Raw genomic sequence first — 24,080 nt, 5'->3', positions numbered from 1 at the left:
ACAGATTTGGAGATTATAAATAAAATAAGTTTTTTTTTTATAGAAGTGCTTTTAAATTATTCTTCAGGAACGACGATGGGTATACAAACTATTTAATATTTATGCGACGACAGATGGATAAATGACAGATTCGAGGGCGTTCCCACAATCTCCAAAAGAGCCCCTCGTCCTCCTTCGGCACCGAGCACGTTTAACCTCTCCGTCGCCGAGAAGCGAAACCCTAAGCGGAGTTGCCAATTCCGCCGCTGACGCTTTCCTCCTGCTGTTCTGGTTTCAGTTCGCTCCTCGCTCGGGCTCCCCGACCGATCTATTTCTGAATTTATCCCGATCGGCTTATCTTCGGCAGCCTAGAGATGACGGAAGATACGAGTTCGAAAGATACCGAGGCGTCCACTATTCTCGGCAGGCAAAGGTGCCCTTTCTCAAATCCGTACCACTGTTTCGACTTTCCGTTTCTTATGCACTGCGTCGTGACTGAATGGCGGTTAAGGGTCATGTAGCTTCTTTGATTTTAGATAGATGTATAGTTTTGTGTCACAGTATTAGGTTAGCGGTGTTCACGCTGATGCATTGGATCTAAATTGCGAATATGGATTTCCCTGTCTAATCGAGCTCAAATGCCCCGTTGTCAGAGGTGATGCGTCTGGAGGGCCCTTTTTTCTGTTATTTTCTTCGTGTAAGTTATCTACTTTATTTTCTTTCAAATATGTTGCCCCCTGAATTTCTATTTTCTAGAATTAGTTAATATTTTCTTATAGGCAAGGGGTCTCTTTGTGTTGAAAAAGACCAAATAAATTTCTGATTCAGGAAACAACGCAGTGGAATAAATAAATTCTTTCTTCCTCTTTTATGCAATTAAATAAGCAAAGCAAAGCAAACCAACCAAATAACTCAGCAGTAGATCCTCAGACGGCAGAAAAATTTTGACACAGATTTTTAGAGTGGAAAGCACCAAAGTAGAAGAAGATTTACCGATTAAGTATACGAATTTATTTCTCCCATGTTCTCCCCTGTTTCTGCTTGTACTATATATAACTAGGCACTTGCCCCCACCGGGCTTAGCTGAATTGGTAAGTTGTTGTTGGTTTGCCACATGAGGTTCAGGGGTCGAACCTTGGCGCTGGTGGGGCGTAAATTTCTGTAACCCGTATATATCCCCCTCTCTCCCTTGCCATTCAATTATCATGATTTACCTCCTTCGTGTTGGTCTTCGGGTGGATTGGTGGGGGTGCTGAGGACGAATATAATCACCTTTTGCCATATATATATATATATATATATATATATATATATATATATATATATAACTGGCCACTTACATCAAAACCTAGTTAATTTTATCACAAATGGGATTTGGATTAAATGGCTTAAAAAACCATCATCCCTCACTAATGTGAGAGGGACCCACAACAAGATCTCCCCCTCCTGATCACGTGTTGTGTACCTCCACACCTGCAACACCTCAGCACACCACAAGCTTTTCTTTAGGTAATACCTTAGTCATCATATCTGAACCATTCTGATCGGTATGAATCTTTTCAAGTTGTAGCATTCTTGATTCCAACACATCACGCATCCAATGATATCTCATATCAATATGTTTTGATTGTGAGTGGAAAGTGGAATTCTTACTTAGATGAATTGTACTTTGACTGTCATAGTATAATGTAAAAGTTTCTTACTCATGGGCCAACTCCTGTAGGAACTTCTTCATCCACAAGACTTATTTGCAAGCTTCTGTAATTGCAATATACTCAGCATCTGTGGTTGACAAAGCAACACATTTCTGCCGTTTAGATTGCCATGAAACTGCTCCCTGCAAAAGTAATCAAGTACCTGATGTAGACTTTCTTGAGTCCAAGTCGCCAACCATATCTGCATCTGTAAAACCATTCAACACAGGTTTATCATCTCCAAAACACAAGCACACTCTGGAAGTATCTCTGAGATACCTGATGATCCTGTCCGAGTCGCTGAATCGACGGACGCTGGGCACGTGGCGCTCTCCCCTATCTTCGGCCAGCTGCATCGACCTCCGGCGAACCTGCACAGAAGTCGGGCCGGGGAGGGGTCCCCGGCGACGACCCTCCGACGCTCAAGTCAGGCAAGCAGACAGTAGATATGAGGCTCCAACATGCGAGAGAGCGTACCTCCGGCGAAGGGTGAGGACCCTTATATAGGGCTGTGAAGAGGCATGTGCACTCATACCGAGGTGCACACGTGTTATGTGCCATACCTTAGTATGGGCTTGTCAGATGGGCTTGCCTGACCCCTTACTGCTACAGTCTGAGCAGGTCATTGATAGGACAGTGAGTCCATGCCTTAAGATCCTGCGTATCACCTACTGTCAGAGGATGTTTCTGTCCTTGTCTCCATGCCGAGCGTCCGACCGGTCGGCGGTTTCCTCACGTCCGACCGGTCGGAGCTTCCTGATCCGCTCGGGAGCTTCCTGGTCGCGTGCTCGGGACTGTTCGCAGTGTTTCATTCTTTCGGCCGAGCGGGCCATCCGCTCGGCTCTACTATACTGTTCATCATGAGCGTCGGAACCCCGACTCCCCGCCGGGGTGTATCGCTTCCGCTCGGAAGATTCAGCCGGTTATCACCATCATAATCAGCTCGGCCAAGCTTCTGGTTGGCCTTTTACCTTTCGACCTCCACGTGGTGTTGACTCTGCTAAATGGGGTCCCCCATTCTTACCGCCGGATCACTTGCCTCCCCTTCAAGTCTAGTCGAAGGAGGCAGTGAGTCCGACTGACTGGACTGTGTGTCCGAGCGGGCGGTCGTCGCCTTATCGATGCTGCTGACATCCCGTGAGCCGTTCGACCCTCATGCCAAATTTAGCCGCTCGATATTTATAGCCGGTCGGCGCGGCTCTCGATCTTTAACGACGGAGCTCGTCGATTTTCCGCTCGGTATTTATAGACGTCGGCTCGTCTCTCGATATTTAACGTCGGAGCTCGACGGCGCGGATATTTATAGCCGGTCGGCGCGGCTCTCGATGTTTAACGACGGTGCTCGTCGATCTTCCGCTCGGGGATTTATAGACGCCGGCTCGTCTCTCGATGTTTAACGTCGGTGCTCGACGGCGCGGTTATTTATAGCCGGCTCTCGATGTTTAACGACGGTGCTCGTCGATCTTCCGCTCGGGGATTTATAGACGCCGGCTCGTCTCTCGATGTTTAACGTCGGTGCTCGACGGCGCGGTTATTTATAGCCGGTCGGCGTGGCTCTCGATGTTTAACGACGGTGCTCGTCGATCTTCCGCTCGGGGATTTATAGACGCCGGCTCGTCTCTCGATATTTAACGTCGGTGCTCGACGGCGCGGTTATTTATAGCCGATCGACGCGGCTCTCGGCCGGTCGGCGCGGCTCTCGATGTTTAACGTCGGTGCTCGACGGCGCGGTTATTTATAGCCGGTCGGCGTGGCTCTCGATGTTTAACGACGGTGCTCGTCGGTCTTCCGCTCGGGGATTTATAGACGCCGTCGATCTTCCGCTCGGGGATTTATAGACGCCGGCTCGTCTCTCGATGTTTAACGTCGGTGCTCGACGGCGCGGTTATTTATAGCCGGTCGGCGCGGCTCTCGATGTTTAACGACGGTGCTCGTCGATCTTCCGCTCGGGGAACCGGTCGGACGTGAGGAAACCGTCGACCGGTCGGACGCTCGGCATGGAGACAAGGACAGAAACATCCTCTGACAGCAGGTGATACGCAGGATCTTAAGGCATGAACTCACTGTCCCATCAATGACGTGCTCAGACTGTAGCAGTAAGGGGTCAGGCAAGCCCATCTGACAAGCCCATACTAAGGTATGGCACATAACACGTGTGCACCTCGGTATGAGTGCACATGCCTCTTCACAGCCCTATATAAGGGTCCTCACCCTTCGCCGGAGGTACGCTCTCTCGCATGTTGGAGCCTCATATCTACTGTCTGCTTGCCTGACTTGAGCGTCGGAGGGTCGTCGCCGGGGACCCCTCCCCGGCCCGACTTCTGTGCAGGTTCGCCGGAGGTCGATGCAGCTGGCCGAAGATAGGGGAGAGCGCCACGTGCCCAGCGTCCGTCGATTCAGCGACTCGGACAGGATCACCTGAAAATCCATTTAGCTACAGTCCAATGTTCTTTTCCTGGATTAGAAAGAAACCAACTAACTGATAGATCATTTAAAGCGAAATATCGCTCCTTTTAAAAAACTATTTTTTTTCTTTTATATCAAAGTCGTGCAGCAGAAATAATAAATGAGACAAGGTTATTTACTTCGTTCGGAGTCTAGCTCGACTCCTACTCGAAGGCTCGCGGTCCTTGACCGCACCGGTGAGCAAGACACTATAATCCTTCTTTCCGAAATTCTCGGAAAGAAGTGAATTGTACAATGGAGCAAGATAGTAACACACTACTATCTTGCTTTAAAAGAAATTACAATGCAAGCTTTAATTAAAATATACCGACAACGAAATTGTAGATGGAGCTTAGGTCGGTACTTTAGGATGCAGTAGCTTGCTGAGCTGATGAAGACGAGTTGTTCACAGAGCAAGAATTTTTGATCAGAAAAAGTTGTATTCACGCTTCTGGCTTCGAGCATGTTTTATAAGAATTTTGGACGTTCGGTCGACCGATCCCTCTGTTCGGTTGATCGAACCTGCTCCCTTCCATTCTGGCTGAAGTCCGAAGCTGGCTCGATCTTTTGCATTTATTGATCTTTAATGGTTCGGTCGACCGAACAGTCAATTTCCCTGTTCGTCGAAATCTGCAGAAATCTTCATTAATGGTGCAATTAATTTAAATTGGATCGGTCGATCGATCCTTGAGTTCGGTCGACCGATCAACCCTTCTTTCCTTTGCTTGGTTCGGTCGACCGATCTTACGGTTCGGTTGACCGATCAAGCTTTGATCTGACTTGGACTCAATTTGATCTGAACTGATCTCTGGTCTGAGTTAAGCTGGTTCGGTCGACCAATCCTCCTGTTCGGTCGACCGATCTGGCCGCATCTGCAAAACAAAGTTTAAACAATATTCCTGCAAAACAAGTGTTAGCACAGTAATATAATGCATGAGTAATATAGACATTAGAACTGTCTTGATCTCAACTTGGAAACCTTTTCGGTTTCTTCAGTTGGATCAGCGACCTAAGGTTGTTCCCTTCGGGAACCCGACCTTACTGTCGCTCCTCCAGTTTGTTTACCTCAACCCACCTGCCAAACTCTGATCCTCCAGATCTAGTTTGGACTTTTCACTTAGCCTTGATTGGCTCCCCAAGACTTTCCTTCGATCTTCACCCCTCCAGACCTCTCGATCATACCACCAAGCATTGGGTCCCCTTGACCTGCTTGGATTTGCACCTGGGTTCCACAATCTGCTAAGACTTTTCTGCCTAGCCTCCAGCTAGGGCTTTCCCGGTTGAGTAAACATTCTGCACACTCAGTCAACTTGTTAGATTATAACAAGACTTAACTTGAACCTTTGACAACATCAAAATTCAGGTTTGATTCTGGTGCAGCTTGCACCAACAATCTCTCCCTTTTTGATGTTTGGCAACCAAGGTTCAAAGTTAAGTTTAAAAATATACAACAAGTAAATAAACAAGCATAAAAATATGCAACAAGTAAATAAACAAACAATTTAACTTTTAATTCACCCTTTGAATTAACTAACTCTCTCCCTGAATTCACTATCTCTCCCTCTTTGACACACATCAAAAATAGGAGAAGAACCAAAAACCAAGTAAATTTTGAATAGACTTATCAATGAATTTACTAATAAATTGAAAAAAAACATTTCTAAAAATATACTAAGTCAAGAAAATGAAAACATTTACTAAAGGTTTAAATATGAAAGATATTTAAAATTAAAACATTTTATATTTTGAAAAGAATAAATTTTTAAACAACATATACTTTGAATTTTGAAAAACAATTTAAAATATATTGAAAAATAAATTATCAAAAACATAAAAAACTTTTAGAAAAAACATTTTGAAAATAACATTTTAAAATAGTTTGAAAATAACATTTTGAAAAATAAAGATTTTTTTTTTTAAATATTTGAAAAAGAATGAATTTTGAAAAAATTTTGAAGTTTGAATAACATTTTAAAATATTTTGAAAAGAATGAATTAAAAAAATATTTTGAAAAGAATGGTTTTTTTTTTAATATATTTTGAAAATGATTACTAAGTATAAATAATATAAGCTTAAAAAAAATCTTGTTTTGAAGCTCCCCCTAAAATTGACAAATTCTTAAAGTCCAAGCATGGGTATAGAAAAACTAAGGAAAAATTGTCCTTATGATGAAATGTCCAACCCTTGTCCAAGGCTAGCTATCATAAGATAGTAGCAATTTGACTCAGGTTGGTCAATTTGAGCATTTATAACTAGCAAGGTTTTACTTACTAGTCAACTCAAATTGATCAATGTTTGTTATTTAAAGCCCAGATTTATAGCGATGTCTGAAATCTAGGGCTAGGTCCTAAGCATCTCACCCATTCTAAGTTTACAAACAAGGGATCCTACTGTGCTTGTGAGATGCTGGCTCCTAGAACTATAGAATCATGCAATTTTACGGTAAGACCTAGGCTATTTCATAAAATGAAAAATAGTTTCAAAGAATTTTGAAAAAATTTAAAATGGGAATTTTTACAAAAATAAATTTGAAAATTAAACTAGGTAGTAATTTTCAAAATCAAAGAACCTATTCTACAAAATTTATCAAAAACTACTAAAGATTGAAAAACACTGAAGATTAAGCATAGTCATAATTCAAGTTAAGTAATAGATACAATAAGTCACAAAAGATAAATCCTTAAATCACTCATCCTCGTCCTCATCATCTCTCAGATAATCAAAAATCCTCTGCTGCTCCTTCTGTAAAGCATCAGTACGCTCTATCATCTCATGACGAAGATCAACAACTTGTCCTTGAAGAGAGCTATACTGATCATCCATTTTTGTTTCCAAGGAGTCAAAGCGACTGAAAATATCATCTCGCAGACGGGTAAAGAAGTCACTAGTTGGAGGAGGAGGAGGAGCATATGAACTACTTTGAGGAAAATCGAAGAAGGGTGTCATGGCAAATCCAGAATCAATGACCACAGGAGGAGGCGCAGTAACGGGAACCGGATCATCCTCATCAATAGGATCGTCGACAGCCGGTGGGATGTAGTGTGGATGTGTTCGTTTGTACACAAGCCCTTCGGCGCTTGTCTTAATCCCAGCCAAGGATAATTGCCTAACCCCGACAAGATCAAAGTCAGACAACTCAATCAACTCGCCTCGATGAACCCCTACTCCGAGATTGGCAATATAAGCAGTGAGAACATGACACTGAATCATATGAACCTTAAATGAAGTGTTGTACCCTGACTAGTAAATGATAGATCTGAATACCCAGTAGCCTAGGTCAAAGTCTAGTCTATGTCTACGGGCGTACATCAGAAAAAGATGAACTGGACGCAAAACGCCCTGATCTCCAGATGATAAAGGATAAATACAAGACATAACCATATTATAAAAAGCGTTATCTTTTGGACTAAGAGGTACAGTTGACATCTTTTTAGGACGAGGTCCCTCAAAGAAGTCGGCATACATGATGTCAAGAGTCAGATGAGAGAAAGGAGCAGGTAACTGATCAGGAAGAGACTTACTAAAAAAGATACGGTTCACCGACGGTCGGATTCATAGAAATCGAAGAAACATGTCAAGATCAAACAACATATCTCGAGTAGCAACTCTAGTCCTATAATGATGGGGATCAAGTTCACACAGATTATGATAAAACTCAGAGCACAAAGTAGGATTATAAGCATGACGACAAAAGGTAATACTGTCTAGTTGATAGTGTTGTGTGATGTCTATGACCTCAGGACAGAAAGTTTGATAAAATTGAAGATCTAAACAACGCGTTCCTATCACCTTAAATTTCTTATTAGGAAAGGATTGGCGCAATTCTTCAGTAGAGAACCTAGGGTTTTGGCTGGGATTAAGAGAGCTAGCCTCTCTTTGTGCAATAGCTCTACTTTTCTCACTAAAAATAATAATAAAATGTAATAAATAACTTGCATAAAAAATATTAAAAGGAATAGAAAAAGAGGAAGTTACCGAGGCATTTTCGGACGGGAAGAAGCAGGAATCGGTGAACAGAATAAGAAATAGAAGAGGAGAGGAATGAATTTGGATGAGTTGCGAGGGTTGCCCGCTTCTGCTTATATAGAGGATTATCGGTCGACCGATCAAGGGTTCGGTCGACCGATCAAGGGTTCGGTCGACCGATCCCTTAAATTTCTCGTCCTTTTAACCGGTGAATAGACGTTCGGTCGACCGATAAAAAATGTTCGGTCAACCGATACTTTAATTTTGGCACAGATAGAGGGAAGGTGAAGGGTAGTTGAACGAGTGAGATTTTATGTTTTCGGTCGACCGATAACCCGGTCCGGTCGACCGAATAATTTAATCAGTGGCATAAATAGAGTTCGGTCGACCGAACCAATTGTTCGGTCGACGGAACTTTTAAATAATTTTTAATTTTAATTTTTTATTAAATAATTTTAATTAAGTTTTAATTAATTTTTTTAAATAAAGTTTTAAAATAAGTTTAATTAAGTTTTTCCTTAGTTTTTAATTAAGTTTAAATTAATTTTTAATTAAGTTTAAAATAAGTTTTTAAAATAATTTTTAATTAAGTTTAAATTAATTGTTAATTAAGTTTAAAATAAGTTTTTAATTAAGTTTAAATTAATTTTTAATTATGCTTAAATTAAGTTTGTAAATTAATTTTTAATTAAGTTTAAATTAAGTTTTTTAAAATAATTTTTAATTAAGTTTAAATTAAGTTTTTAAAATAATTTTTAATTAATTTTAAATTAAGTTTTTAAAATAATTTTTAATTAAGTTTAAATTAAGTTTTTAAAATTTTTTTTAATTAAGTTTAAATTAAGTTTTTAAAATAATTTTTAATTAAGTTTAAATTAAGTTTTTTTAAAATAATTTTTAATTAAGTTTAAATTAAGTTTTTAAGTTAATTTTTAATTAAGTTTAAATTAAGTTTTAAAAATAATTTTTAATTAAGTTTAAATTAAGTTTTTAAAATAATTTAAATTAATTTTAAATTAAGTTTTTAAAATAATTTTTAATTAAGTTTAAATTAAGTTTTTAAAATAATTTAAATTAATTTAGTTTGAATCAGATTTAATTTAGTTTGAATTAGAATTAATTTGAATTAGAATTAATTTTATTGAAAGAGGTTATTGAACCCATGTTAGATTCAAACTTAGCTTTGGGTTAATCAAGCAAGCGTCCTAAGGATAAGTTTCAGTTTAGTGGCGAGGCATATGACCTACTTGAATATCATTAGACCACTTGCTGAAGACTTTCCAAATTGTTTCTGCCCAAAAAACTTAATACTAAATTTTGGTCTAACTAGCCCATGTTTGACTGGGGTAGCTTCGGTCAGATCCACTAAGTCTAGTGCACCACGTAGAATTCCATATTCAACCTAGACATGCCTTCGACAGAGTTTCCTTGACGTACTATCATCCCAATCCATTCCGGTGCTATGTTATAGGGTTTGGTAAACCTTTTTCATCTAACCATTCTAATAATCTTAATCCTAAGTATTGAGTTTGTTTTAATTAAGTTGGTTGGATTGTTTTTCTAGTTGCTCCCCCTGAGTCATAGCTTAGATAAGGTCTATCTAAGTAATTGACTTGACTCTTGGGAACCAAGTAGAAATTTGGTTTAATTGGTTTGATTAACTGTTTTGTTTGAACCCATGCTTGGACTTGCCTTCTAGTATTTTGACTGATTAAGGATAAGTATGATTTGTTTGTTTGTTTTGGTTTGTAACCGAGTCCCGATTTGTTGTACACGGCTCGTTGCGATCCAAGTACCATATTTAGACACTTGGATCTCATTTCGAACCTTTCCAACGTTTTCTTGAGTTGCTCGACTTGACCTTTCAAATCAGAATTTTCTTCCTCAAGTTTTTCAACTTGAGTTGAAGTTCCAACTTGAACTCGGTTAGTCGAGTCACTCAAGTTAACTTGTTGCTTAAGGTGGTCTATTTCCTTAAGTAACAAGTTATTTTATTTTTCCGATTTTGCTAATTTTTTAAACAAACATTTAACTACTTTAAGTAAATTTGACTTTGAATAAATCGTTACCATATTCGGATCTTCCGATCCGGGGCTTCTCTCGGAATCGAGGTCGATCTCGGACTCGTATTCTTCGTCGGACTCGGACTCGGACTCGGAATCTTCGTTTCTTGCCATAAATGCAAGGTGACTCGAGTGCTTCGTTTGCTCCGCGTCGGATTCGTCGGAAGAAGTTTCGTCCCATGTCGCTTGAAGAGCCTTCTTCCGTCTTGTCGATTTGGGTCTTTCTTCTTTCCGATTTGGGCATTCATTTTTGAAATGCCCCTTCTTGTTGCATCCATAACAAATCATTTCTGATTTGTTTTGGATCTGGTTTGGTGGAGTCTTTTTTGAGCTTCTTCTAAACTTCTTCTTAGTCAACTGTCTTCGGACCATGTTGACTAATTCTTCTTCATTGGTTGAGTCAGGGTCTGATTCGCTTTCTAACTCGATCTTTGTTTTTGATTTTGTCTCCTTGCTCGGCCCTACGTACAAAACAACACCTTTCTCGCCATGGCTCATGTTAGATTGCTCGTGTAGTTCTAATTCACAGAATAACTCATCTAACTTAAGAATTGAAAGATCCTTAGAAATTTTGTAAGCATCTACAATTGATGCCCACAAAGTATTCCTTGGAAAGGCGTTCAGAGCATACCTTATTGTGTCGCGATTTTCGAGATTGTGTCCGATCAAGTGAAGACCGTTGAGGATGTCTTTCAGTCGAGTGTGTAGTTGCGAGGCGGTCTCTCCAAGAAACATTTTTATATTTAACAAATTATTTAAAAGTAGATCTCGTTTGTTTACCTTCGAGTCGTTCGTTCCTTCGTGTAGTTTGACTATCGAGTCCCATAATTCTTTGGCGTTGTCGTAGGGACCAACTCTATTCAACTCCTCCATCGTGAGTCCGCACTGAATGGTATTGATTGCTTTGTAGTTCAGTTGTGCCTTCTTGATCATCTGAGGTGTCCATTCTTCTGGTTCTAGGATTGTTCCGTCCTTCATTGGAGGAGTATAACCTTTCAAGACCGTGAACCAGAGCTCAATGTCGGACTTTAAGTAGCACTCCATCCTATTCTTCCAGTAATTGAAATTCTCTCCTTTGAATAGTGGAGGTCGAACCGTACTATAGCCTTCTTGATATGAGTTCAACATCCTTGCAAAAAAAAAGTTAAAGAATAAAAATATTTTCAAGACTTTCGTCTTGGGATTAGTAGTGTTTGAAGAAAAAAATATTCTAAAAGAAAATAAATTGAAGAAAAGAGAAAAAGTTTTTAAAAATGCTTTGAAAAACGGTTAAGAAATTTCAGAGCTAATCTGGCTCTGATACCAATTGATAGATCTTTTGAAGCGATAGAGGGGGGGGTGAATATCGCTCCTTTTAAAAACTATTTCTTTTCTTTTATATCAAAGTCGTGCAGCAGAAATAATAAATGAGATAAGGTTATTTACTTCGTTCGGAGTCTAGCTCGACTCCTACTCGAAGGCTCGCGGTCCTTGACCGCACCGGTGAGCAAGGCACTATAATCCTTCTTTCCGAAATTCTCGGAAAGAAGTGAATCGTACAATGGAGAAAGATAGTAACACACTACTATCTTGCTTTAAAAGAAATTACAATGCAAGCTTTAATTAAAATATACCGACAACGAAATTGTAGATGGAGCTTAGGTCAGCACTTTAGGATGCAGTAGCTTGCTGAGCTGATGAAGACGAGTTGTTCACAGAGCAGGAATTTTTGATCAGAAAAAGTTGTATTCACGCTTCTGGCTTTAAGCATGTTTTATAAGAATTTTAGACGTTCGGTCGACCGATCCCTCTGTTCGGTCGACCGAACCTGCTCCCTTCCATTCTGGCTGAAGTCCGAAGCTGGCTCGATCTTTTGTATTTACTGATCTTTAATGGTTCGGTCGACCGAACCCCTTTTTCGGTCGACCGAACAGTCAATTTCCCTGTTCGTCGAAATCTGCAGAAATCTTCATTAATGGTGCAATTAATTTAAATTGGATCGGTCGACCGATCCCTGAGTTCTGTCGACCGATCAGCCCTTCTTTCCTTTGCTGCTGATCGGTGCTGATGAACTGGCTAGGCTGAGTCATCATGGTTCGGTCGACCGATCTTACGGTTCAGTCGATCGATCAAGCTTTGATCTGACTTGGACTCAGTTTGATCTGAACTGATCTCTGGTCTGAGTTAAGCTGGTTCGGTCGACCAATCCTCCTGTTCGGTCGACCGATCAGGCCGCATCTGCAAAACAAAGTTTAAACAATATTCCTGCAAAACAAATGTTAGCACAGTAATATAATGCATGAGTAATATAGACAGTTGAACTATCTTGATCTCAACTTGGAAACCTTCCCAGTTTCTTCAGTTGGATCAGCGATCTAAGGTTGTTGCCTTCGGGAACCCGATCTCACTGTCGCTCCTCCAGTTTGTTTACCTCAACCCACCTGCCAAACTCTGATCCTCCAGATCTAGTTTGGACTTTTCACTTAGCCTTGATTGGCTCCCCAGGACTTTCCTTCGATCTTCACCCCTCCAGACCTCTCGATCACACCACCAAGCATTGGGTCCCCTTGACCTGCTTGGATTTGCACCTGGTTCCACAATCTGCTAAGACTTTTCTGCCTAGCTTCCAGCTAGGGTAAACATCCTGCACACTCAGTCAACTTGTTAGATCATAACAAGACTTAACTTGAACCTTTGACAACATCAAAATTCAGGTTTGATTCTGGTGCAGCTTGCACCAACACTAACAACACTAACTACATGAGCGATATCTAGCCTCGTACACACTATGGCATACATCAAGCTACCCATTGCAGATGCATAAGGCATAGTCTCCATCTCCTATTTCACTTTCTCAATTGTAGGATTTTGTTTGGAGCTAAGTTTAAAGTGTCCTGCAGGTGGAGAAAAATAGGCTTGGCATTGCTCATATCAAATCTCTCAAGAACTTTTCGCATGTACCTCTCTTGAGATAACCACAATTTGTTTTTCTTCCCATCATGAATAATTTTCATGCCAAGGATTTGTCTAGCCGGACCCAAATCCTTCATAGCAAAAGATTTGCTAAGCTCTCATTTGAGTTTCTCAATTGCAATATGATGGCCAACAATTAACATATCATCAACATATAACAAGAGAATTACAAAATTGCTGTCAGAGAATTTCTTTACGAAAACACAGTGGTCTGAAGTAGTTTTACCATACCCATTTGTTTCCATAAAAGTATTGAATTTTTTATACCACTGTCTTGGCGCTTGCTTAAGCCGGCACAAACTTTTTCTCAGCAAACGAGATCTTCTTTCCCTTTAACTCTAAAGCCTTTGGGCTTCTCCATGTAAATTTCTTCCTCCAAATCACCATGGAGGAAAGCTGTCTTCACATCAAGTTGTTTCACCTCCAAATTCAAACTAGCAGCTAATTCCAAAGCAACTATGATTGAACTCATTTTCACAACAGGTGAGAAAATCTCATCAAAGTTGGCACTCTTAGTCTGACTAAATCCTTTCACCTTGTATCTTGGTTGTAAGTTATTCTCCTCTAACTTTAATCTGAAAACCCATTTATTTTTCAAAGCTCTCTTACCCTTTGGTAACCTCACAAGATCAGAAGTGTTGTTCTTATGCAAGGATTTTATTTCATCTTGCATGACACTCAACCACTCATTTTTTTTGTCATGTAACAATACTTCTTGATAATTTTCTGGCTCTCCCCCGTCAGTGAGCATCACATACTAACTAACTGGATATCTGGTAAAAGGTTGTTTCATGCATCTCTACTTCTGATAACTTTCTTGTTGACCGGATTCCAAATTCTGTACCAGACTCCTCATGATTGTACCCAATAAAAATACATTGCTTTGTTTTACTATCAAGTTTAGACCTCTCATCTCTAGGAACATGCACAAATGCCTGCAGCCAAAAACTCTCAAGTGCTGATATGAAACATCTTTCCCTGTCCATATATCATGATCCAAAGGAACTAACGGCGAAAGATTTATCAAGTCAACCTCTAATCTCATTGCCTCCCCCAGAAAAAACTTTGGCAATTTTGAATGAGAGGCATGCACCGAATTCTATGGTTAATAGTACGGTTCATTCTCGCTGCAACTCCATTGTGCTGAGGTTTGTCTTCTTAAACTTGATCCCATGAGTTCGGCAGTAATCCTCAAACAGTTCCTATACTCACTACTATTATCTGAGCAAACACATTTCAATTTCTTACTAGTTTCCCTCTCAGCTGATGCTTGAAAAATCTTAAAATAACTCAGAGAATGATCTTTAGTTTCAAAGCATAAGTCCACACTTTTATGGAATGATCATCAATAAATGTAATATAATAACGAGCACCACCAAGACTCATAGCATCCATAGAACAAATATCAATGTGCACTAAATCTAATACATTAGCTTTTCTAGATGGAGGAAAAGTTTAAAAGCCACTCTATGTTGTTTATCGGCCAAACAATGAGTGCATACCTCTAAATTTGCAGATTTGAGGTCAGGAATAATCTGTTTCTAAGAGAGTTTCTGCATTCCATTCGGGCTCATGTGCCAAGCCGCATATGGCATAGTTGAGTAGACTAATCATCAACTGCATTCAATTCACCCCCATAGACTTTGCCTCCAGCAAATAACCAAAGACCCATTAGTGAGCTTCCACTTTCCTTCACCAAAGTGGTTATGGACTTATGGTATCCCTCATCATCAAATATACCAGTGAAAATTAAATTCGGACGAATTTCAAGAACATGTCTCACATTTTTCAGACACAATCTACGTCCAGCATCAGTATTTATATGGACATCACCCATACCTGCAATTCTGCATTCTGTATTATTTCCCATTTTCACATTACCAAACTCAGCATTACTATAGGTAGAAAACGCATCACATCAAGAAGTAACATGATATGAAGCACCATAATCAACCACTTCTGTCATGTGAGATTAACACTAAAGCCATCGCAAATAATAGTAACATCTCCATCCGCTGTCGCTGCAGTATTGGCATCATCTTTCTATTCTTGCATCTATGTTTTTTGCTTTTGTTCTCTAATCCATTTTCTACACTGAGATTGTTTGTGTCCTGGTGCATCACAATAATAACATTTGAAAACATTCCTCAGCTGAACTTTCCTCGTGATCTGACATTATTATCATGACTCCTTGGGTTTCTACACTTACTCCTACCTTGTTTCTCTAAGACTAGGACTTGATTCTATGTAGTCAGTCCTCGCTCCTTTCTTCTATTTTCTTTATTCAACATGCTCTCCTTCAACATCTTCAAAGTAAGAGTACCATGTGGAGCGGAATTACTTAGAGAAACAACAAGATTCTCCCAACTATCAGGTAAGGAACTCATTAAGCATAAAGCATAAATCTCGTTGTCAAACTTGATGTCCAGCACTGTTAAATGATTCACTATCCCCGAAAAAATATTCAAATGATTGGAAATTGGAGTTCCATCTGTATACCGCAGATGCATCAACTTTCTGAACAGAAAAGCTTTATTCTGTGCAATTTTCTTTTCATATAATTCTTTCAAAGGTTTCCAAACCACACTAGCTTGTTTCATTTGCAATATGCTGATAGACACTGTTGTCAACCCACTGCTGAATCTTACCAACTGCCTTTCTGTTCAAGTTGGCCCAATCTTTATCAGACATCTCTTTAGGTTTGTTTTTATCACCCAGAAGAATGTCTTCATAATCAAAACAACAAAATAAATCTTCCATTCACGACTTCCAAATTGAATAATTGGTAGCTGCGAGTTTAATCATAGTACTACTTTTGTTACCAGACTCCTCCATTTAATTAGCACAAAAATAAGTGGGACTTAAATTGGCTTTGATACCACTTGTTGAGAAAGATCAAATGAGTTTCTAATTTAGGAAACCATGCAGTGGAATAAATAAATTCTTTCTTCCTTTTATGCAATTAAATAAGCAAAGCAAACCAACCAAATGACTTCAGAAAAATTGACACAATTTTTTAGCGTGGAAAACTCTCCCGAGAAAAACCACAGGACCCTTAGGCCACTTAAATCTTCCACTAATAAAATTAATGGGGTACACCAAGTTCTTCTCAAGAGAACAACAACTAGAGGGAAATACAAGCAAATCATAAAAGAAACCACAATTCAAACCGCTAATCTTGGTACCTAGATAATCACAAACAATATACCAGAACTCCACCAAAGTAGAAGAAGATTCGTCCAAATTTCTTTCTCCAACGTTCTCCCCTGTTTCTCTCTTGTACTATATATAACTGGCCACTTACATCTAAACCTATTTAATTTTATCATAAATAGGCTTTGGATTAAATAGCTTAAAAAAACCATCATCCCTCACTAATGTGAGAGGGACCCACAACAAGACTTTGGATGTCCACATATAATCACCCTATATTTCTTTTTTTTTTTTATCAAGAAAATTAGTGAAATATTAGACCTTCAAATATGGAGATCGATTTGTTCAAAATGACACCTTATGTCTTCTCTCTACCTAGTTTCTTAGGTTGAATATACGTTTCTATCAGCTTGGTATTGCTGCCGTAGGTCATTAGCACTATTGTTGGTATCCTTCCGCCTACAGTATGTCAAGCAGGTAGCTTTAAAAACAATGATGCCTTCTTTACCTTCATATTCTTCTTCTGCCATCTCAATTCTATACTTTTCTAACCTTGTCTGATTCTTCAACAGTGTCTTTCACATAGGAGAGTACTCCAGCCTGTTCATTTCTAGTATTCAAGATCATTGATGCCTCACACCATAATCTTAAAGTTCAGATTTACCTTATTTATTTTCTACCAAAATTGGTTTTGAGAAAAATATGCATGTCTTAATGTCAAAAGAAGAAATTTGATTCTAACACAATGCGAGGAGGATATCAATTAAATGCAAATTGGGTGGTATAACCTGAAGTCAAGATTGATGCTAAATTTGAGAATTTAGAGACCAAATTTGAGGAATTTAAAATGGAAATGGTAAAACTTGTTTTCAGAAAATTGTGCACGTCCTCAAAGTGATCATCCTTTTATCTCTTTCCTTACTCTATTTCTTCCAATATTAGGATCTGGGTTTCAAGAGTAAGCACGAATGATATTGGCTGGTAAGTGATACTGCATTGTCAGCTCTTCATCCATCAAAAGGAAGAGAGACAAAAAATTAAAATTCACCCAGAGAGCATGTAATACAAGATGCCAGGATGCTGAAGCTTTAGCCTTCGTGCATTTTGATATCTATGGATTTGGAATGCTACCTAGGTGCTTCAATGTATTTTGGATGTTATTTTTAAAGGATTTTGTAAATGTTGAATGCTTCATATCTTTGATTCTTCATCTACTCCTCACCAGTGACACCTAACACCCTTATCAATTACTTGCAAGATTTTCAAAGTTATTTTTACCCAAGTTTGATCAACACAGGTTCATATTGTCTTCATGAGAATTGGGCTTTAGGGATATAGTACAGGCGCTTTGCTTGTATACCTGTTTGTGATTTTTAGGGTACAAGTGAGAAGTTATCTCTGAACAACTTACTGCTGGAGCTAAAACCTTTTTGTTTTCGGTAGCATATTAACAAATTTTGTTTTAGGCATTGCTGAAACAAGTTTTACTTCTTGTCAGGAAAAAGAGAAAGTGGGACCAGCCTGCTGAGCCACTGGTAGCTGCTGGAGTTTTAGTCCCAGGGGCACCATGTACTTCAAATGCTATTCTGGGATCCACTCTTCCTGGAGCTTTTCCATTGTCTGCATCTCTTTTTACAATTCCAATTCTCATGTCTTCTGTTAATCCCCTTGAAACGGTACAATCACCTTTAGCAACACAAAATGCTGCTACCATTATTCAAAACTTAAGTCAGGTGAGGGCCTTTTTGTGTGTGGAAAGGTTCCTTTTCATTAAATGAATAACCGAATGCTAATTTGTAAGGAAGCTACTGCTTCCATTTGCTTCGTTCTTAAAGATTTTGGTGCTACCTTTCTTCTTATTGTCTTATGATGTATAATAAAGGTTCAAAGTATTGTATGTTTTCCTTGTTCATATATATTGAATAAACTCTCTAGTCTTGTCATATCATTAGTGCATATTATGTAAATAGAGATTCTTGACTTTGTCTGCACTTCCAGACAAAGATTCAAGATGAGGTACTAGCAAGGGAAATTGTGATAAATGATGCAGAACCAAGTATGAGATACAAACTCACGAAACGTCAAACCCAAGACGAGGTGAATCTTTGGTCTAATTTGATTTACTTTTCAGTATTATTACATGCTTACAGATTTTTTTGCATTCTATGTTGGAATTGCAGTTTAACGAGTTCTTTTTTGTATTTGTAGATTCAAAAATGCACTGGTGCAATTGTCATAACTAGGTATATTTTCTAAGTATTGCTTTTAGAAGATTTCCTGCTATGAATTCAACATTTTGATCCATATGTGTTAATGCTTGTAGGGGCAAGTACCATCCTCCAAATGGATTGGCAGGATTGCCAGACAATGAGAAACCATTATATCTCCATATCTCTTCTGGGGCTAATGTATGTGTTATTTATTGATCCATAGTACCATTTTATAGCAATTTTTGGAAATGAGAAAAGTTTGCTAGTTTTTCAGAATACTTTTTTTTATCATATTAATCACTGATGAGTTGCCAGCATATTCAAGGCCCTTAACATTTTTGTTCTGATCATTTTAGGAAAGTTATCATCTCCTTTTCTTTAGTTTCTTGTGTTTAAGTTCTTTTTCCACATCATTGAGGTTCCACACCAATTTCAAAAGAACCGATAAGGGAGTCTTCAGATGATTGTGAGTTACACCTTTGATATTGTTGTATGGAATTGGTTGCCTTGCATCTTTTGTTGATACTCTATTTATAATCTTAGATTCATATTGTTTAAACACAGTAAGATATGTACGGTATTTGTCATGAAGATATTTATTTTCATTCAGAATAAATTTATCACTAGTAAAATATGTATGTTTTCATTTAGTCATAATCACTTTTTATTTTAAATGGCACTAAATGGTCAAAGCAAGTTTGATCTTGGGCCAAGATTTGGTTCATGATAATCTTAGAATTAAATGGAGGTGGCATTGCTAATCACCCATCTTCTATTATTCCCATATATTCCCATAATTCATTTTAATATACTGTTATTTTAATTATATTTTCATTATTCATATTCTAGCCAGCTTATGCGCTAAATTCTCATTCTTTTTATTTCCTTTCAAACTGGCATCTGTATGTTGTTAATCAATCTGTGATTGCATTTTTAGATAAAAGACATTGCTGAAAGTATTAGAGCAGTTGATCATGCAGCGGTAATGGTTGAGGAGATCATGCAACGTGGCCAAATTCCTTTGGTATCTTCTAATCCTCTCCACTTAGTTTTGCTTAATGGAGATTTTTATGATTTTTAGTAACAAATGGCATGGACAAGCTTATCATATGAACAAATTTGTGACTTTGGGCGGCAGGGTACTCAAATACTTAGTACATGTCTGTTTCTGGGCTTTGATGCTGAACCTTCATTGCACATTTCTGCTCGAATACGTGGTCCAAATGTATGTTTTCTTTTTCTGTAAAAACCTTTTTTCTTTGTAGCTTTCAAAACATTATGAATGCCCATGACATTGCCAATGGCATAACTTTCACACTTTGTAATGCTTCTGACTTGTTTTCTCGATGTATTGTATTTGCTCAAGTTGAAGGTTTTGTTTGTTTGTTTTTCCATTCTTACATAATCTAATATTTTAAGCTCTCCCTTACATCTCCATGTTGGAGAGATTGTTTTTTTGTTTTGCTGGTGGTTCGGATGTGTATGCAGGACCTCTATGTCAATCACATTATGAATGAAACAGGAGCTACCGTCCTACTTAGAGGTCGAGGATCTGAACATCTTGATAGTTCTCACACTGAAGGTGCCTAGTTACTAATTTACTGGTAGTATTTTTAACCTTTTGGATTACATTGCTTTCTACTGTTAATAAATTATTGGTTTAACATATAGAAGCTTTGCAACCCCTGCATTTATATCTGTCAAGTTCTAATGCAAAACGTCTTGAAGCTGCAAAGATCTTAGCAGAAAACCTTTTGGATACAGTTGCCAGGGAATGTGGCACCTCAAGGTTTGTTGACTATATAGATATATATCTATATTGATACTTCATTCCGTAGTCATTGAGTCTAGAATTCATCCATTTTATAGAGTCTATCTTGTCTAGTGGTCATCAGCATTGCTATATAGTGCATTAGATTGTACTAGTATGATTGAATTTACTTATATATTTAAAATTTATGAATCTACGAGCTAACCTATTACCTTTGGTTTAGAATTTCTTCTACTAAAGTTTATGGTGCTGTTCCCCCACCACAGCAATTGTTGGCGGGAACAGAAAGCTCATTAAGAGTTGTATCTGCTGGAAATTATAATCAAATACCTGTCATTTCATCCACTGCCACTGGAATTGTGGCAGCAACACAATCGTTTGTTGCTGGTGGAATTGCAACTGCTTCAGGCACTGTTTTTCAATCTGTAGAGCAGTTAAAATATGGAAATTCCCAAAGCTTGGTTAGCTATGCTCTTCCAGGGGTCACTAGTGTAACATGCTATAATGGCTATGAAGGAATATACCCCCAAGCCACACCATTGCAGCAAGTTGCCTTAGCACTTAGACAAGCATCATCTTCATCTACTGCTATTTCATCTACAAGTTCTTTGGTAAGCACAACTGAGAGGAAATCAAGTTCAGTTGCTGAAGCAGATACACATCCTCTACAGAAACGTAAATTTAAGGAATTACCAGTTACTTCAAAAGGGTCAACTCCCCTTCAGGTATAGTTTCATCTGGTATCATTAAAGCTATGTTTAGCATGTGCGGTCTGTTATTGTATTTGACATACCTGCAAAGTTTTTCCCATGGCATTAGAAAATCTTCAAACGAGGAAGAAGAAGACCAAAAAAGGCTTGTTAGTAATAATAAAATAAGATAAAATTTATCTAAGTATAGATGATGATATAGTAGGAGATAGAGCTCAATGGTATAAAATTATTCGTATAGCCGATCCCACCTAGTGGGATAAAGCTTGGTTGTTGTTGTATTAGAAAGTTTTCATTGTGAAACCTTAGAAGGCTAAGTTAGGCTTAATCAGCAATTTAGAATGTCACTAATTTGCTGTGCAAGGCAACTCATCAGATAAGGTTTATCGGTTGCTGGGAGACCATGCTAACTCTTATTTATATGAAATTATTGATAATTGCAGTTAGTGATAGTAGGTAGTGGCCATTGGACGAATTAACATTCCCTTGTACTCCCTGATTTTTTTTTTTAAATAGTTAGTACTCCTTTGATGCACCACAACTATTTTAATTTCTCTAAATCTCAATTGTCAGTGTATTATTCTAAGACATGCCAGTTTTTCCATATTAAGTTCTTAAAAGCATTCAGCTTTTCATTGATAATAATGTGTCTATGAAATTTCCCTTTTCTCACCACCAAAAAAATATGTAAGGGAATGGAAGGAGGTTTCTTCTATAGAGGTGAGCTTGCATGCCCCTGCCACTTAAATGGATATATTCTTGTAGATATGGAGTACCAAGTTGGCCTAATATTAGTGTCTGAGAAATTTCACTTGGTACTGTATGACAGATGAAATTGGTTATGTTGGATGAGATTTTAATATATTCATTTAGTGAATAATGCGATCTTGAAATTCATGCCATCTGATCTGCTGTAGTTTGTTTGAACTCTCTTTTTCTCATACCTATAATAACTGCACTGGCTTTACAACAATTGTTCCAGGTATTTTCTCTGACCTCGGAAGTTGACAGGCACATTGGCTACTTGTCTGTTGGACTTGCATTTTTCAATTGTCACAGGGCTAAAATGCTGCAGTTTAATAAAGTTAAAACCAGGATCAACTAAATGGATCTTGATTTCTGCAAATTGCCTACTTGCCCATTGACGACTATCGATGATTTTTTTCATTTTTCATTTTTCATTTTTTTTTTGACCTTGGATATTTGTGTTGTATACCAGTCTTCTTTGACTATTTTGTTGGCGACCCACTGAAAATTATCATTTTTCTTCCTCATACCTTTCCACATCATTGTATTTTGTTAGTTGCAAGACTTTAATCCTTTGCTGATCATTCATAGTTTACAACATTTAACCAGTTTCTTTCAATCACTTCCTTTCTCCTCTCTTCTCTTTCTCCCTCCCTCTCGAGGCTATTTCAGAAAGGCAATCTATATTCTTGTCCTTCCTCTTTTTACTTTTGAGTATTTGGTAAAATCCTGTGGTACACTTATTTTTATGTGTGTATATATATATTTATATTTTATTAACTTGTATTTGCATTTCGCCTTCTAAATTCTGGCATTAAGAAGATGGATTTTCTATTTTGCTTCTTCAGAACTCACAACAGGGATCAGAATTTCTTAAGCCAGGTCTAGAGGATTCAGTTGTGAAGCTCCTTTCATCTATGCCTCGAAAGAAAAATTTAGATAGCGGATGCAATGGGATGCCCCCTCCCCCTCCAAGGACCATGCCGCCTCTGCCTCTGAAGTTTTCACCATCTCAATCGCTACCCAAGACTGACAATGCAAAGGAGGTTTTGACAGAACCCAGTGCTGTGCAAGAAGCTTCGAAAAATATGCCTCGACCTCCGAAGTTTTTGAAAGCTTTGCTGCCCACAAAAGTTGACAGTGGGAATGTGGATACTAAGAAACCTGCGGGGCAGCATCTATCAGGTATAGACATTTGATCTCTGAAAATTCGATGCCCTGCTTGTTAACTTGAACACCTATTCTCCTGTCATGTTTGTTTCCAGATACGCTACTCAAGCTTGCAGAATATGGGGATGATGATGATGAAGAGGTTTCAGATTCAAGTGTAGGGTTACTAAAGAGCTCTCCAGTTGGGAATTCAATGGCAAAACCATTTTGGGCTGTATGATTTTAAGGTGTACCTTGTGTGTTCTTGAAATTTGCCGGTCCTCATTGCCCGAGATACAAAATTATCAGTGTGCATGACAGCAGTGGATGCTACCACCACAGCTACCTGCAATGAACAAGACTGCTACTACAAGGATGTCTTGCCACTCAGAGACCTCGACGTAATAAGCTGGAATGAGCTTGCATGCTTTGATTAGTTTTGGTTGACCTCTTTGTTTTACCCCATTTTAATTTCTCTTTTCTTTTTCTTGCTTGGAAGAAGGGAAATTTACTTCATTGCCCTTTTTCTTTCTATTTCGTTGCCTTTCACCCCTTGAATTCCTTTGCAGAAATTGTCTATAAGATAGGCTTATTATTTCTCTGCCGTTGTTTGTTTGCCTTTGTGGCAAACTCGGATATGGAAGTTTTTCTCTCAGGTACATTGAATGTTAATTCAATGTTTCTTAACATTTTTCTGTAGTTTGTTGTCATGACTCGGGTCAAGATTGAGATGGGATGCTCAACTCACCTCATACAGCTTGCTGGGAACCCTAAGAGAATTGAAATCTTCTTTGCCCAGGTCTGCAAGACCTGACTTTAGTAGATTCAGACGGGGTAATTACATGCTTAATTACATAGTTCAAGATCTTAACTTTGATTAGTAGCTCAAGTTTAATACTTTAGATGAGTGATATGGTGATTATGAAGGCAGTAAAGCTAATGAAATTATGCCGTGGTGTTTGATTTATTTCACTTGGTAGGATTTCACTATATAGATGAATTAATGAATGATTCATGAGGGGCATATACATTGCCTATTTGCCTTCAAATACCCAGTAACATAGTACACATGAAAACATTGAATGTGAGACCTACTACTAATTAATATTCGAGTGGTATGATCTCCCACGTTTGGAAAGCAATTTTTATCGACCGACTGTGAATGGATGACTCATGACTTCATCACGTGGAATTATGCAGGTCTGAACTCTGAAGGCGAGAATGAGGACACCACCATCCT

The 24,080-nt window shown here is 38.5% G+C and overlaps 1 protein-coding gene across 1 annotated transcript; it reads left to right on the top strand.

The window, feature by feature from the left end:
* The first annotated feature begins 89 nt into the window (after positions 1-89).
* On the top strand, positions 90-23,529 carry LOC122033879 (protein RIK-like). The gene is made up of 12 exons (XM_042593035.1): positions 90-412; positions 17,752-17,986; positions 18,252-18,350; positions 18,462-18,496; positions 18,577-18,661; positions 19,401-19,527; positions 19,600-19,688; positions 19,952-20,045; positions 20,135-20,252; positions 20,458-20,959; positions 22,540-22,876; positions 22,957-23,529. The coding sequence occupies exons 1-12, from the start codon at positions 354-356 to the stop codon at positions 23,079-23,081; spliced, it is 1,905 nt and encodes a 634-aa protein (XP_042448969.1). The 5' UTR covers positions 90-353; the 3' UTR covers positions 23,082-23,529.
* Positions 23,530-24,080: the final 551 nt, after the last annotated feature.

The sequence above is a fragment of the Zingiber officinale genome, chromosome 1A (genome assembly GCF_018446385.1).
Source record: "Zingiber officinale cultivar Zhangliang chromosome 1A, Zo_v1.1, whole genome shotgun sequence".
NCBI lineage: Eukaryota > Viridiplantae > Streptophyta > Magnoliopsida > Zingiberales > Zingiberaceae > Zingiber > Zingiber officinale.
This window is presented reverse-complemented; position numbering and strand designations above follow the sequence as displayed.

Coding starts and splice junctions, on each gene's coding strand:
- LOC122033879 (XM_042593035.1), top strand. CDS start 354: ATGACGGAAGATACGAGTTCGAAAGATACCGAGGCGTCCACTATTCTC. Junction 17,987..18,251: donor TTATTCAAAACTTAAGTCAG/GTGAGGGCCTTT, acceptor CTGCACTTCCAG/ACAAAGATTCAAGATGAGGT. Junction 20,960..22,539: donor AAGGGTCAACTCCCCTTCAG/GTATAGTTTCAT, acceptor TTGCTTCTTCAG/AACTCACAACAGGGATCAGA.